The sequence below is a fragment of the Dasypus novemcinctus genome, chromosome 19 (genome assembly GCF_030445035.2).
Source record: "Dasypus novemcinctus isolate mDasNov1 chromosome 19, mDasNov1.1.hap2, whole genome shotgun sequence".
In the NCBI taxonomy this organism is placed as follows: Eukaryota; Metazoa; Chordata; class Mammalia; order Cingulata; family Dasypodidae; genus Dasypus; species Dasypus novemcinctus.
Window position 1 is genome coordinate 85,104,774 of NC_080691.1, and position 15,529 is coordinate 85,120,302.

General features: G+C 65.8%; 1 protein-coding gene across 6 annotated transcripts in view; it reads left to right on the plus strand.

The window, feature by feature from the left end:
• Window positions 1–15,529, plus strand: part of NFIC (nuclear factor I C) — a 62,348-nt gene that overhangs the window by 8,922 nt on the left and 37,897 nt on the right. For all 6 annotated transcript variants that reach the window (XM_058282277.2, XM_058282273.2, XM_071210019.1 and 3 more), the window contains exon 2: window positions 6,424–6,955. In XM_058282277.2, coding sequence (XP_058138260.1) covers window positions 6,538–6,955 — 418 coding nt within the window. In that variant the 5' untranslated portion in view covers window positions 6,424–6,537. The remainder of the gene's footprint in view (window positions 1–6,423; window positions 6,956–15,529) is intronic.

A 15,529-nucleotide genomic window follows, 5' to 3' on the forward strand; every position in this document is an offset into this window, starting at 1 on the left:
ACCCCTCAGGGGGACCCCCGGCTCCTGGGCTGTGCGCCCGGGTCCCTCACCGGTCCTTCTGTCCATCTCTCTCTCTCCTTGGCCTGGCTAATTTTATAACCCGGGGCCCGACCGAAAATAGCTCGCTTTTAGCTGCAGCGACCCGGATCCGCGGGCGCCTTGGTCGCCTGGCCCGTGCCACCCGGGCCCCGAGCCGGGCGGCGGCAGGCGCGGCCCTGGAGGATTCTGGGAGCCGGGTCCCTATCTCCGGCGGTGACTCAAGCGCTTTTCACTTTTACTCTTGAAGAGGAACTGCGTGGAGCGGCCGTTACTTCCATAAATCCTGGCGGCGGGAGAGGCGCCCCCCCTCCCGCGCGCGCGCTCGCTCCGGGCCTCCCTCCCCGCCACGTTCGTTTGGATTCCGGGTTTGGGGCCAAATCCTCTTGGCCGCGGTGTCGAGGATTCCCTGGGCCCCGGCCCGGCCCCTCCCGCCTCCACGCACGCGCTCCTGCGCCTCCTGTCCCCTTCCGCTGGCTTTCTCCAGCGGGGGAAACTGAGGCAGGAGCGCGCTTCTGGCCTTGTTGGATGGGCTCTAGGGCCGTGGCGCACCTCCTGGGCGCCGCGTGGTACATGGGGGTGGGGTGGGGGGAGAAGGCCGCGGGAATTGGGGGGAGGGATCTCAGCCGGGGTCAGGGGACCCACCCCCCCTCCCCAGCTCGCCAGGGCGCGGGGAGAATGGACTGGCGTTGCGGGGTCACGTCCCACCTGCTGATGGGCCGCGCCTGGGCAGGGTGGGTACTTCCTGCTCCCCCCACATGGACCCCCCCAGCCTGATGGCCTCCCGCTTGCCCCTCTAGAGAGCACAGCCTAGCCGTGTCCCTACCCGCCCCCCGCCCCGCGTCTCTCCCGCTCCCCCGCCCCCCGCAGCGGAGGTGCCTCGGCGCGCCGGCGCCCCGTAAATCACAAAGCGGGACTCTGGCCGACTCAGCGTTTTCTCTCCCTCGCTCGCCCTGAGCGCCCTCCCTCGCGTCTCACACCAAATGGGTGGGAAAGGCCGCCCCCGCCACGTTTCTGGCCGGCGTCCTCCCACCCCAGCCGCGCAGCTCCCCCCCCCACTGCCGCCTCGCCCGGGGGAACGCGGACCCTGCTGTGTGCGGGGCGGGGGGCCCCCTGCACCGCGCACCGGCGCCCGCCAGCACCCAGGCGCATGCGCGCACCCCTCCGCCCCTTGGCGCCCGACGGCTGTGGATGGAAATCTCGCTCTGGGGGCTCCAGATCCGATTCTTTCCCCGCTGGGTGCTCCCGGGCAGGTCGCCTGGCCCCTCCGTGCCTCAGTTTCCTTAGTGTGGACCATCACCCTCAACTCCGTGGGCTGCCCGAGGAGCCACCTCGTAGCTCCGCAGCCTAGCAGGGCCTGAGGGCACGCAGTAGGCGCTCAATACATACTTGTCAAGGGAGGGCACGAAAGAGTCCCCGGCGGTCGGCGGAAGGGCCTCTCGGTCCCTCCGAGCCGTGCCTTCCCGCCCTCGTGACACGGGGACTTGGTCGTGCCTGGCGCAGGGTGCCTGGTATACAGTCGGCGCCGCGTAAGTGCCGCCGTGCTCCTGGCTGTCGCTAAACTGACAGTCGGTGCGGAAACGCCCGTAGGCCTTTTTCCCCTGTGTCGCGCCTTTTGTTCTGTTGCTGTTCGCTCAGCATGAGCCAGGCCGGGGTGACCCCAAGACCCCAGAGCCCCGACCCCCGACGGCTTTTCTCGCGGGCTCTCCTCCCTGCCCAGCCCTCTCCGGGGCGGGCGCCACCCCCTCTGGTGGGTGCGTCCCGCGGTGCGCGAGCGAGCGCCGTCGTTCACGGTGCTGGGGCGCAGCGGGGAGCCAAGCGGATGGACCCGGCGCCCGTGCGGGGCTGGCAGTCGGCGGGGGGACGCGTGGGGCCAAGGGAGGGGGAGAGCCAGGGGGGCCGCAGGGCGCGGAGTTGGGGTCTCCAGGCTGTCCCAGGGCCGGGATCGGGCCCATGCTCAAGGGGCTCAGGCGGTGGGAGGCTAGAGAAACGCGCGCTGAGTCCCGGCTCGGCTCCTTCCCGGCTGTGTCACTTTGGAGGGGAGGGGGGGTGACTTCAGCGCTCGGTGCCCTCGGTTTCCCCCTCCAGACGGTGGGTACGACAACGGGGCCCGTTTCAAAGAGTTGGGACCGTAATCAACTTCAAAAAGACACGACCTGGCTCCCCGTCCCCCTCTGGCTCAGCCCCGCATCGTCCTCCCTGGGGAAACCGAGGCACGGAGAAGGGGGTCAGGAGAGCCAGGGCTCAGTCCGCCAATTCACCGGTCCCTTTGGGCAAGTGGTTCCCGCCTTCTAGACTCGGTTTACCCAAACTCTTCCCTGCAGCCCGCCAGCCCCCCTGTGGCCTGCCCCGGCCCCCCTCCCCGCCCTCCCCTCCACCTGGTCTCCTCCCTGTCCTGGCAGCCTCAGGGCCTTTGCACGGGTGCTCCCGCTTCCTGGAACTCTCCTGTGCTGGATCAGCATGGCTCAGAGCTGCGTCCCCTCCTGCGAGAGACCAGCCCCAGCTCAAAACAGTCCCCAGGGCTTCCGCGGGCCCCTCACCCTGCTTTACGTTTCCTGGAGCCCTTTGCTCGACCGGGACATTTTATTATACTTTTGTTTGCTTGTTTAACGACTCTTCCTGCCCCAGATCAGAAACTCAGCGAGGACTGAGTCTGCCTCACTGCCGGGTCCCAGAGCCGTGCGCGGGGGCACAGGAGGCCCTTCCTAAATGTCTGTTGAACAACCAGATGAATGCCTTCCTCGCAGGGTTAATTGGGAACGGTTCACGTGTTTCGATGCTTTGAGCTCGTGGGGTGGGGGAGGCATTACCCGAGGTTAGGACCCCAGGGTGCCGCGGGCTTGGGTTCCAGTATGAGCTGTACCCCTTACCAGCTGTGTGCCTTGGGCAAGTCACTTAATCTGGAGGAGGGGACATTGGGGCCAGGGCTTTGAAGCATGCATAGGTGTTCAGGATAAGCTCTTAGGAGGTGGATACGGTTCAATAAACGATTGCTGAATGATTGGATGAGTGAAGGAGAGAGATTCCTTCCTGGGGTCCTTTTTGTTTTGGGAACTGGAGTTTAATGCCCCTGGTTTGCTGCCACAGAGGGGACACTGCCCACTGCACACCAGAACCTCAGGATCCAACCTAGAGCTTGGACCCAGGTGCCTGCCGTCCAGCTGCTGCTCCTCTTTGGGCGGGAGGTCCCAGCGGTCCCAGCTGGGGCTTCTGGGGAAAGTCTGGTCTTGCTCTTTCCCACACCCCACCCCCACCCCTTGCAAAGATGCCCTCCCCCCTCCCCGCCACTGTCCCAAGCCTGTCAGGCTGCAGTGGCCTTACTGCCCAAAGCGCAGCAGTGATTCGTTCCTGAGTCGTACAGAGTGGAAATGGAGGCCAGTGTCACCCAGCCTCCTTCCTTCACGGGGTCTGCATGGCAAAGGGTGCCTCAGCCGTGGGCCTCAGGGTTGAAAAGGGGGTGACAGAGCTGGGCTCAGTGACTCCTCAGTCCTGTGTGGACCAGGCTGGGTCTGAGGGAAGGCAGGACCAGGGGGAGGGGACAGGAAAGGTCGCCTGAAAGAGGGGACACCAGAGATAGGACATTGAGGGATGTATAGGAGTTCGGGAGGCTTCTCAGCATATCCAGGTAGTCCCAGTGGTCTGCTTTGTCCATTCAGCCTGGAAGGGCCTGGAGAAGAGGTTGCTGCATGTCTGGTGGGACAAGGAGAGGGACGGGTCCCACCTCCACCTGGCCTGGCCTCCCAGGGAGCACGGGGGGATGGGGTGGCTCATGGCCCAGTTCCCAGCTGTTTGTCTTCTGGCCTCCGTGACCAGCCCATGTCATCGGTGACGTGGGCGCCCGCCCCTGACCGCCTCCCTGGCACCTTTCCCCAGGGCGGGGGAGGGGGCTCCAAGAGGAGGGCATGGGGGGCAGGAGCCTCAGAAGTGGGGGGGCCTCTAAGAGAGGAGGAGAGGGGACCGGAAGCTGGTTGCCCCTCACCCACCCTCACCCCTGCTGGCCCTTCCCGGCTGACACCGCTGACCCGGCGCCCCCTGCTTCGGGGGGCTGCGACTTGTGCCCCTCCCCCCCCCCAGCTCCCCTGGCCCCACGGTCTGGGCTCTGGCCCGTGCTGTGTGACCCTGGGTGAGCCGCTGCCTGCCTCTGGGCTGGACATGTAACTGGCCTCTGGGGTCAGCGGCACATCCCAGGGTCGGTGCCAGGGTGGCCTGGGGTGGGCGGCTCAGCTTGGTGGGGAGCAGGGGGGGCGCGGGCGGAAGACGTCGGGCACGCACCCCGAGGTCCACTCCCTCCGCGGCTGTTCTGGCGACTCATGCTCGGGGGGCTCTGGCGTAGGGGCCCGGGCTGGCCAGGGGCTCTGTAATGGGTGGGCTCTGATGTCGTCCCCTGCCCCCTCCCCCGCTGTCCCGTGTGGCCCGAGGGGGCCCCGGGGAGGTGGAGCAGGGAGGCGGCCGAGCCCCGCAACGTCCTTCTGGAGAGCCAGCCAGGAGTCCCGAGCAGCCGTTTCCCTCGTCCCCGAGACCCCTGCCCGGCGCCAGCCAGGCCAGCTCTCGGTCCCTCCCCGCGCCTTGGTTTCCCCCACCGGGGGCCTCTTCCTGCCCCCCTCGGGAAAACCCTGAACCACCAACAGCAGAGGTGCTAACAATAAAACTAGAAATGGGGGGTATATGGGGGCCTCATATTTTTTTAATGTAACCTTTAATATATATATATACATACATATAAACTAGTAAGAGTGCAGAGCGGATGTAGCTTGCGGGGTTGAGCGCCTGCTGCCCATCTACGAGGTCCTGGGTTCGATCCCCGGTACCTCCTGAAAAATAACAGCAATAATAGCCTCCGAGTCCCGGCGATAACAATAGCTGCCGCGATGATACAGCCTTGGAGGGCTGGCACGCTGTGCGTGGCACCTAAGGGTACCGCCCCGGCCAAGGCAGGAGGGTGGGCTGTAAGTTCTCCGGGCTGTCTGGAATTCCTCGCCCCTTGACCCTGGGAACTGGGTCCCAGGCCTTCCACAGACTCAGTTTCCCCTGTGAGCGATGGAGAAGCCGGGCCACCCCCTCCCACACCCAGAGAAGGGGGCGGGGCCTCCCACCGCCCCACGTGGCTGTCCGAGGGGCTGGCCCCCTGGGGGGGAGTCAGATGGATGGGGACTCCGGCCCCGCCCAGAGTCCTGGCCTCAGTTTCCTCGTCTGTCGAATGGGGGTGCCCTGGGGCATGGGGTGGGTGGAATTGAGGGGAGGGGTGGAGTCCCAGCTCTGGGCGTGTCTCAGGGGCAGGGATAGGGTGAGCTGGGCCCCGGGGTCCCTCTCCCCACCCCCGAACCTCCGTGGCTGAGTTCACTTTTCTCTGGCCTCAGTTTCCCTGCCTGCAGCAGGTTCAGTCAAAGGGGAAGAGGAGATGGGTGGGTGGGAGGATGGGTGGGTGGGTGGGGAGATGAATGAGTCCACAAGGTTGGCAAAATCCTAAGTATCTGAGTATGCTGAAGTTCTCTGTTGGTTTTGTATATCCTGGAAAGAGGAAATTCTTTCAAAATAAAAAGCTTAGCATGAAGAGGGGGGAGGGGAAGGAGTAGACACCTGCAGGGGGGGGCAGGCCGCGCACTTGCATCTTCTGCCTCCCTGGGCCTCAGTTTCCCGGGCGCCTGCAGTGAGTCTGTGCGGGGACACCCCCCCTCCCCCGCAGTCGCCAGCACCCTGGTCTGCGCGTCTGGGAAAAGGTGCGCGACCACCCATTGCCCCGTGCTGCATTTAGTCGCCACCCAGGGTTTACAGCGCCCCGGGGACGGGCAGCTCGGCCTCCCGATCCGCAGGGCTGCAGACTCCGGCTCCCGGGGGGCCGCCTGCCGCCGGCCCGCTTTTGTAAATAAAGTTTTATTGGCACCCAGCCATTCCCCACTCCTTAAGGGCCCGTCTGGCAGCCGCTTTTACACTCAACCACAGCCGAGCCGCGGCTTCTCTGGGAGACGCTTCTGCTCGCAGATCCGTGTCTGCCCCCCTCCGTGGGATCAATTCGCTGACCCCCCGTTAAAACGCGGTTCAGGGCCCCGGGTCTCCCTCCTGTAAATGGGGTCCCCATCGGCCTCCATCCCATCCCTGCCCCATCGCCCCATCCCATCTGGATGTTGGGTTAAAGACGGTCCCCCACGCACTTCTGCCTGGGTCCACGCCTCGCCCGAGCCTCAGTTTCCCCATCTGGGCCATGCGTGGGTTCTAGCCGGTGCCGCCCCATCCCCGGGGAGGTGGGCGCGGATCTGCGGTGCCCGCGTCTCCGCCTGGTCCCACGCCCGGGGCAGCAGGTTGGCCCCGGGAGCGCCCCCCTCCGGCCGCCGGGGGGGCAGCGGGGCGCACGGGGTCCCCCCTGACCGCCCGCCTCTTCCCGCCCCGCAGGATGAGTTCCACCCGTTCATCGAGGCGCTGCTGCCGCACGTGCGCGCCTTCGCCTACACCTGGTTCAACCTGCAGGCGCGGAAGCGCAAGTACTTCAAGAAGCACGAGAAGCGCATGTCCAAGGACGAGGAGCGCGCCGTGAAGGACGAGCTGCTGGGCGAGAAGGCCGAGGTCAAGCAGAAGTGGGCGTCGCGGCTGCTGGCCAAGCTGCGCAAGGACATCCGGCCCGAGTGCCGCGAGGACTTCGTGCTGGCCATCACCGGCAAGAAGGCGCCCGGCTGCGTGCTCTCCAACCCCGACCAGAAGGGCAAGATGCGCCGCATTGACTGCCTGCGCCAGGCCGACAAGGTGTGGCGCCTCGACCTCGTCATGGTCATTCTCTTCAAGGGCATCCCGCTCGAGAGCACCGACGGCGAGCGCCTGGTCAAGGCGGCGCAGTGCGGCCACCCGGTGCTGTGCGTGCAGCCGCACCACATCGGCGTCGCCGTCAAGGAGCTGGACCTGTACCTGGCCTACTTCGTGCGCGAGCGAGGTGAGGGGCGCGCGGGGGAGCCCCCGGGGGGCACGGCGGCGGGGCGGGACCCGCGGCGGAGGCGGGTCTGCGCAGGCTCAGGAGGAGGTCGGAGGGGCAGGGATGACACGCCGAGGGGCGTAGTCCGAAGGGGGAGGCGGGCGCCGCGGGGAGGTCCGAGGGCAGAGGCGCGCGCCGCCTTGGAGCTCTGCGCTCGCTCTGGAGATGGACTTGGAGAGGTAAGGGGAGAGCCCCGACTCCGCCGCGAGGTCCGGGCGGGAAGGTGGCTGCGATGAGGGGGTCTGAGGGTGGAGGCGGGGCCCGGCCTTGGTGTCCGAGGGGGGTGGCAGGCCTTTGGGGGCTTGCGGGCAGGAGGCCGTGCCCAGGAAGGCCTGAGGGGGTGGTGAGGATGGGAGGGGGACGGCTCCGCGTCCCCCTGGGGGCAGCCGGGAGCATCCTGGGGCCCTCAGGCTCCGCGGCAGAAGCCCCGCAAGTCTCGAGTTGGTGCAGGGAGGGGGCGGGGCGCGGGTGCTGTGTGGCTTTGGCCACGTCGCTGTCACACCGGTCCTCCGTTTCGCCCCGCCGGACCCTTCCAGCTGGGGCCGGTGGCTGACTTGGTGGTCAGACTCTCCGCGGCGAAAGCAGCAGGGCCCGGCAGTCCACGGCGGCTGCCCGGAGGAGGAGGGTCGGCCCACGCTAAGCGCCACGGGACGGTGGGGGGCCGCCCGTCCAGGTGGTGACGGCGGCGTGGGCAGAGGTGCCCGTGCCCCGAGCGTGTCGGGGCTTGCCCGACAAACTCAGACCTTCCGGGTTCCAAAACCCGCCGCGGGTGACCCCACGTACACACACGTGGCGGGAAGGCTGGGGAAGGCGAGACTCGGGGGGCGGGGCAGGCGGCCCCGATTCCAAACCCAGCTCTGCCACGCGTCGGCCGTGGGGCCGTGCATGGGTCCCTTCTCCGTGCCTCAGTTTCCTCCTGGGCGCGCTGGGGGTAACCAGCCCTGCCGCCCCCGAGCGCCGGGGGAAGGGTGGGACCCGCCGCTGAGGCTCCCCGCCGCCGGCGTGGGGGAGGGCGAGCGGGCCAGCAAGTTTCCCAGGGCAAGGGGCCGCTCGGCCCGGCCCGCCCAGGCCTAACCTTGATCTCGTGACCTTGAGCTTGGCATCTGCCCTCCCACCCCACCCCCGCCACCGGTAAGCAGCCAGTGCCCCGGAGCGGGGGAGGGGCGTGGGGCAGAGGCGCAAACGGGGTGACTGGGGCAGGGGCGCCGGGGGACCCCGCTATCAGCGCGGTCAGGCCTCCCCCTCCGGCCCTGCCCCCCCCAGCTGATAAAGTTTGGAAGCGCCATCCGCGCCGCCGCCCCGCCCCCGCCGGCTGGGGCCTCCCCGCGCGCCTTGACCGCCGCCCACGCCCTTGGCCCCCCCCCCCCCCCCCCGGCCTCCTCCCTGCAGCCCTAGCGAGGTGAAGGCTGCGCCCTCCCCTGCGCCCCGCTCTCCCCTGCGCCCCGCTCGCCCCGGCAACCCTTCTTCCCCAGGCAGGTGCCCCGACCAGCGGGCCACGCCCCCCCCTCCCCCGCCACTCTGCCGGCCCTGGGTGGCGCCCCCCCCCCCCCCGCTCGCCCGCGGTGGGGGGTCGGAGATGAGAGCCTGCTGGCTGGGCATCCTGGGCAAGTGGCTTGACCTCTCTGTGCCTGGATTGCCTCGCCTTTAAAATGGAGAGCTCAAAAAATACCCATCGCGTGGGAAGGCTGGGCCCGCAGGGTGCCAGCGCTCCACAGACAGGCTGCTGCCCGTGGTGGGGGCCTCCAGCTGCTTGCTGTTGTCACTGATGTGTCATCCCTGTCACTGTGATTATGATTTCCCCCGAAAGCGCCAGGCTCTCCCCCATCCCCAACACCTCCTTTGCCGGGGTTCTTCCCAGTGGAATGCCTTTCCCCAAATGGAAAACTCCTGCTGATCCTTCAAAACCCCAGCGCGTAGGCCCACTTTCCCTGCCCCAGGCATTCCTCCCAGGAGGCCTTTGCATGGCTTAGCGCTTCTTCGCTGCTAGGAGGTATTGTGCCCATTTTACAGATGAGGAAGCGGCGGCCCCAAGGAAGGACATGACCTGCCCGGGGTCCTGGGACCCCCGTCCTCGCTGTGTGCTGGGGGTCCTTCTCGGGCAGCTGTCAGTGTGACAGCAGGGACCCGCCACCCCCGTCCTCCCACCGGCCGGTCCCCAGGATTGGAGAAGGTCTGGGTACAGAGATGGCGCCTGTGTTTCAGCAGCCACGCGAGCCTGGGGTGGGTGGGGAGAGGGCGTGGGGGCGGCAGGGCCTCGGTGGGGTGCACCTTGGGGAGGGGGCGTCTCGGGGTCCAGACCCCCGTGATGGTGGCTGAGGGGGCGCTGCCGCCTCCGTCAGACGGAGAACGGTGACAAACGCCAGCAGGCGGATGGCGGCGCTTCAGAGCCCACGGGGGTGGGAGGGGGTGCGGGGAGACCTGGAGGCGTGGAGGGGGGGCACGGGGGCTCCACGCAGCACCCCCAGTCCCCGGGGTCCTGCCCGGGCCGTGCCAAAGTCCAGCCGAGGCAGAGGATGAGGCAGGAGAGGAGGACGGCCATCTGCCCCCATTCTTGCCCGCCGCCCCAGGGGTCCTGCCCGGCTCAGCCGGGGCGGCTGTGATGGGGGCGAGCCCCCCAGCCTGGGGTACTGGGAGTCCCTGCCTGTGGGCAGCTGGGGGGGGTGGGAGGGAAGCAGACAACTGCCTTAAATTCCTACGAGGGGAGTCGGGTGGACGCGGGAAAGCCAAGCAGGGGGCGGTTATTGATCGAGGAGGTGACTTCCAACCGAGCCTGCGGGAGGTGAGGGAGCCGTGGGCGACGCGGCGAGGGTGTACTAGGCAGGAGCACAGCCAGTGCAAAGGCCCTGGGGCAGGCGGGCAGTGGGGAGATGGGCGAGGGTGTACCAGGCAGGGGCACAGCCAGTGCAAAGGCCCTGGGGCAGGCGGGTGGTGGGGAGAGACGCAGAGAGGGTGTACCAGGCAGGGCACAGCCAGTGCAAAGGCCCTGGGGCAGGCGGGCAGTGGGGAGATGGGTGAGGGTGTACCAGGCAGGGGCACAGCCAGTGCAAAGGCCCTGGGGCAGGCGGGCAGTGGGGAGAGACGCAGAGAGGGTGTACCAGGCAGGGGGCAGCCAGTGCAAAGGCCCTGGGGCAGGCGGGTGGTGGGGAGATGGGCGAGGGTGTACCACGCAGGGGGCAGCCAGTGCAAAGGCCCCGGGGCAGGGGGGCGGTGGGGAGATGGGCGAGGGTGTACCAGGCAGGGGCACAGCCAGTGCAAAGGCCCTGGGGCAGGCAGGCAGTGGGGAGAGACGCAGAGAGGGTGTACCAGGCAGGGGCACAGCCAGTGCAAAGGCCCTGGGGCAGGCGGGCAGTGGGAAGAGACGCAGAGAGGGTGTACCAGGCAGGGGCACAGCCAGTGCAAAGGCCCCGGGGCAGGCGGGCAGTGGGGAGATGGGCAAGGGTGTACCAGGCAGGGGCACAGCCAGTGCAAAGGCCCTGGGGCAGGCAGGCAGTGGGGAGAGACGCAGAGAGGGTGTACCAGGCAGGGGCACAGCCAGTGCAAAGGCCCTGGGGCAGGCGGGCAGTGGGGAGAGACGCAGAGAGGGTGTACCAGGCAGGGGCACAGCCAGTGCAAAGGTCCCGGGGCAGGCGGGCAGTGGGGAGATGGGCGAGGGTGTACCAGGCAGGGGCCCAGCCTGTGCAAAGGCCCCGGGGCAGGCGGGGCGGGCGGCGTGGGCACCAGCGCAGGGAGGCTGCAGGGAGCAGCGGGGGGCGGCACGGTCACCCCGCGGCCTGCTGGGAGCCCCCGCCCCGCCTCGAGGCCGGCCCACCCGGGGAGGACGGCCGCCTGCCCGGGCTGGGCAGGCCTCCCTCCCCCCGCCTGGGAAACCTGAGGCGGGCGGGCACCGGGCCAGGGCGGGGGGAGCGGGGCTGCCAGTCCCGCCCGCCCCGGCAGCTGCCAGCCCGCGCCGAGCCTCCCGGCCAGCTGGTGCCCATCTGCCGCCGCCGCGCGCGGCCGCCCGGTGCCCGCTCACTCCGGGCTGGCGCTGCGGGCAGGGCCTGGCCTGGGAAAGTCGCAGCTGCCGGGGGGGCCGCCCGGAAGGAGGGGGGTCCCCCGCCTCCTGATGACAATGTGATGGTCATCGGGAGCACCTATGGGGCACCTGCTGTATGCCAAGCACCGCTCTGAAGGCCTTCCCTGCCTGGAGGGACGGTTACTCTCTCTCGAGGCCCAGAGAGGCCCAGCTACTTGTCTGAGGTCACACAGCTCCTAAGGAGGGGCAGTGCCGGGGTGAGATCCCAGGCACCCCAGATCTTGAAACCCCCTAAAAAAATACACCACCCTTGAACGGAACCCCCCCACCCTCCCGGTTACTCACGGCCGGCCCCAAATACGGGGCGAGTGGATGAGCCTGTGGGGGCTGGCCGCACGGAAGCACCTGCTGGGTCCAAGCCTTGTGGTCAGGGGCTTGGAAACGTGCCCCCAGGCTCGGGTGGCCTGGGCGGAAGGGGGAGCCTGGTGAGCCCCCGCCCCCGCCTTGCTGTGTGACACAGGACACAGCCCTGCCCTCTCTGAGCCAGGGTCTCAGGGAGGTGGGGCCCAAAGGGCGTGCTCTACTCTCTGAGCCTCAGTTTCTCCATCTGCCAAATCTGGACGGGCTGCGCCGCCCTCTCCAGGTGTCCGGGGACGCGGCGGGCTGGCAGGTGCGCCGTGCGTCCGTCTGTGCGGGGAAGGTGGCTGCCCCAGGCGCAGGCGCCAGCCCACGGCGTATTTACAGGGATGGCGGGAGGCCTCTGTGCTCGTGGTTTGTGGCAGAGAGGGAGTGAGAGGTGGGGGGCGGTGCGTCCTGCTCACCCAGCGGGCAGGGACCCCACGGGGCCGTCCACCCCTGCCGTGTGTGGTCGGGGGCCAGGCGGCCCGGGTTCGAGTTCTGCTGCTCAAGCGCTGTGTGACCTTAAGCAAGTGACTCGACTGCTCTGGGCCTCGGTTTCCTTCCCCGTCAAACAGGGCTGGTGCTGTGGGGCCCCCTCCCTGGGCTGTGTGGGGTTAAACTAGCAGATGCCCGGCCGCAGCTGCCACCCTGGCCCCGTGCCCGGGGACCCGAGGGGTGGCCGCCGAGGGCAGCTGGGGACAATCCCGGCGCCCCCTGGCCCGCCCGCTCCGGCCAGCTGGGAGTGGACAGGAAGTTCTAGATGGCCAGGGCGGGGAGGGGGGAGGGACAGGGGCACTGGGGGACACTGCTGGTCTCCTCCAGACGGGGATACCGAGGCCCAGAGGGGGGGCGTTGCCCACAGGCCCTTCCCCGGTCTCTTCTGCCACCCCTTTATTTTTAGGTGTCTTTTTTTTTACATTTTTTAGAAATTAAAGTGAATAGATCACATAGAACGTTATATTAAAAAACTTAAGAGGTTCCTATATAACCCACCCCTTACCCCATCATTTTTGTAAATTGCATTTTTTGAAGATATATACATTTCAAAAAGTGTTGCATTGAAAAACCCAAGAGGTTCCCATGTCCCCCCCCACTCCCCCCACGCCGGCCCCCTCGCCCTCATCGGGGCGCGCTCCTCGCTCTCGGCGCACACACTTGGGAGCTCTGCTGCGCCACGTGGACGAGAGTTGACGTTGTAGTTCACACTCCCCCAGTCTACTCAGTGGGTTGTGGCAGGAGATATAAAGTCCAGCATCTGTCCCTGCAGAATCATTTAGGACAACTCCGAGTCCCCAAAAATGCCCCCACATCTCATCTCTTCCTCCCTCTCCCCGCCCTCAGCAGCCACCGTGGCCGCTGTCTCCGCATCACCGCTGCACTTTCTTCCATCGCTAGTCGCAACAGTTCCATAGCAGAACACCAGTAAGTCCCCTCTAGTCCACGCTCTCTTCCTCCATCCTGTGGACCTGGGCTGGGGACGCCCCCTCACCTCTGTATCGAGAGGGGCCTTAGACCCCACCTGGCCGATGGACGGGACCCTCCTGCCTGCAGCCGCAGCCCCCTCGGCTCCCTGGGGCGCTGGTCGGCCCTCCTCGCCTCCCTCTCAGCTGACCTGGGTGAGTCCAGCCGCCCAGCGGGTAGGAGCCGCGCTCTGCTGAGCTCGGGGCCCAGCTCGGCCGCCCCTCGAGGTGCTTCGGGCAGATTTGGGGAGAAGGGCGCTAGGACACGGAGAGAGGGGACCGGGATGGCAGGCTAGAGGAGCTGCAGGCGCCGGGAGGGCTCTCGAGCTGCGGGAGGGCAGGCGGGGAACTCCCAGGCCGGGCTCGGGAGCCTCGGGGGCCGCGGCCCTGCCCGCCCGGCGCTTCTAGACTTTTCCTGGGCGGGTCCAGATGGGCGCGAGCCCCGGGGGCGGCCGAAGGTTTTCTAGAATCCCACGCCGAAAAGCGTCCGCCGATGGGGGTGGGGGGAGATTTAATTTTCACGACCTGGAACTCGGGGTGCTCCCGGATCCCGCAGACTTGCCGTGTAACCCACGGAGAGCCCGGATGGAGCTGCCCTGCCTTTCTCTTTCCTCGGCCCTGAGTCTCGGGGACCCGGGGGGCGTGCGGCGCACACGCTCGTTGGCCACAGGGGACAAGCACTGGAGTTCTAGAGAATTCGGGGCCACTCTCAAACCCCCCCAGTTCTAGAACTCCTGAGTGGTTTTTTTCTTTTTACAAAATTCAAGAATGAGGTTCTAGAAAGTCTCGCCGTGGCGCTGGAGTGGAGTCTCCCGGCGGGCGCTGCTGACAACAGGCCGGGCCTTTCTGCGGAGGGGGCGTCCTGGGCACTGGGGGAGTTTGAGGCGCCTCCCCGGGCTCCCCCAGTCGATGCCGGGAGCATCCCCTCTCCCCGGTGGGGACGACCACGATGTCCCAGGAAATCGCCGCGTGTCCCCTGGGGGACAGAACTCCAGGGGAGCCTTCAAATTCTTTTGAGGTGGGGCTTTCGAAGCATCCAGGAAGCAGTTCTAGAATCGCCCAGCTGCTCCTCCCACGGGGAATTCCTCAAGCGCGTTCTTTTTTTTTTTATTTTACACTTTTTAAAATGTAAGTTAACAGATCACACAGAGCGTTACATTAAAAAGCACGAGAGGCTCCCAGATAACCCGCTCCCCACCCGCCCGCCCCCATCATTTTTGTAAATTGTATTTTTCAAATATGTCACATTGAAAAACATAAGAGGTTCCCGTATACCCCCCACCTCCCACCCCAGGCCTCCCACACCAACCACCTCCCCATCATGTGGCACGCTCCCGCTCTCGGTGCACACGTCGGGGCCCTGCTGCACCACGTGGATGGTAGTCTACCCTGCAGCCCGCACTCTCCCCTGGTACGTCCAGTGGGCTGTGGCAGGAGATATGACGTCCAGCATCTGTCCCCGCAGTATCCTTCAGGACAACTCCAAGTCCCGAAAATGCCCCCACATCACACCTCTTCTTCCCTCTCCCCGCCCTCAGCAATCCCCGTGGCCATCAAGTGTGTTCTTGATCATCGAGGCGCAGGATCCAGATTTTCCTGCGTTGGTTTTTTCGTCTCCAGAGGCAGCTTCCTGAATTCTCTGCACTAGATTTGGGGTTCTTGAAGGATACACGCCCAGGATTCCCCAGGGAGGTTCTAGATCAGCCCGGCATTCTAGAAGTTTTCATGACATCTGGGAACAGGTCTCGAGGTTACGGGGACAGATTCTAGAACCCCCAGATTGGTTTCAATCGCCGAGACATCCTCAAACGTGTTCCTAAAACCGTTCGCGGGGGAGCAGATGTGACTCGAGCAGTTGAGCTCCTGCCTCCCACATGGGAGGCCCCAGGTTTGGTTCCCGGTGCCTCCTGAGAAAACAACAAACAAACAACAAGCAAAACAAAGCAAAACGAAGGGGCCACAGGATGGAGGAATGCAATGTGGATTAGAGTGGACTTACTGGTGTTCTACTATGGAACTATTGTGACTAGTAATGGAAGAAAGTGTAGCACTGATGGGGAGACAGTGGCCACGGGAGCTGCTGGGGGCAGGGAGAGGGAAGAAGAGATGAGATGTGGGGGCGTTTTGGGACTTGGAGTTGTCCTGAATGATGTTGCAGGGACAGATGCTGGACGTTATATGTCCTGCCATAGCCCATTGAATGGACTGGGGGAGAATGTGAGCTACAGGGTAAACTATCACCCATGCGGGGCAGCAGTGCTCCAAGATGTGTTCACAAATGCAGCGAATGTGCCACGATGAGGAGAGAGGTGGTGGATGTGGGAGGGGCGGGGTGTGTGTGGGGCATATGGGAAACCTCTTATGTTTAAGGTAACTTTTTTTTGGTCTATGTATCTTCAAAATAATACAATACACAAAATAAATACTCATAAAAATTTTTTTTAAAAACTCAGGGGAGCCAGTGTGGCTCAGTGGTTGAGCGCCAGCCTCCCACATACGAGGCCCCAGATTCAATCCCCAGCCCCCGGGACTTCAAAAGAACAAAAACAGAAAACCATTCACAGGGGAGCAGGTGTAGCTCCAGAGGTTGAGCGCCTGCTTCCCACATATGAGGTCCAGGGCTTGATCCCCGGTCCCTCCTAAAATCAAAACAAACAAATGGAA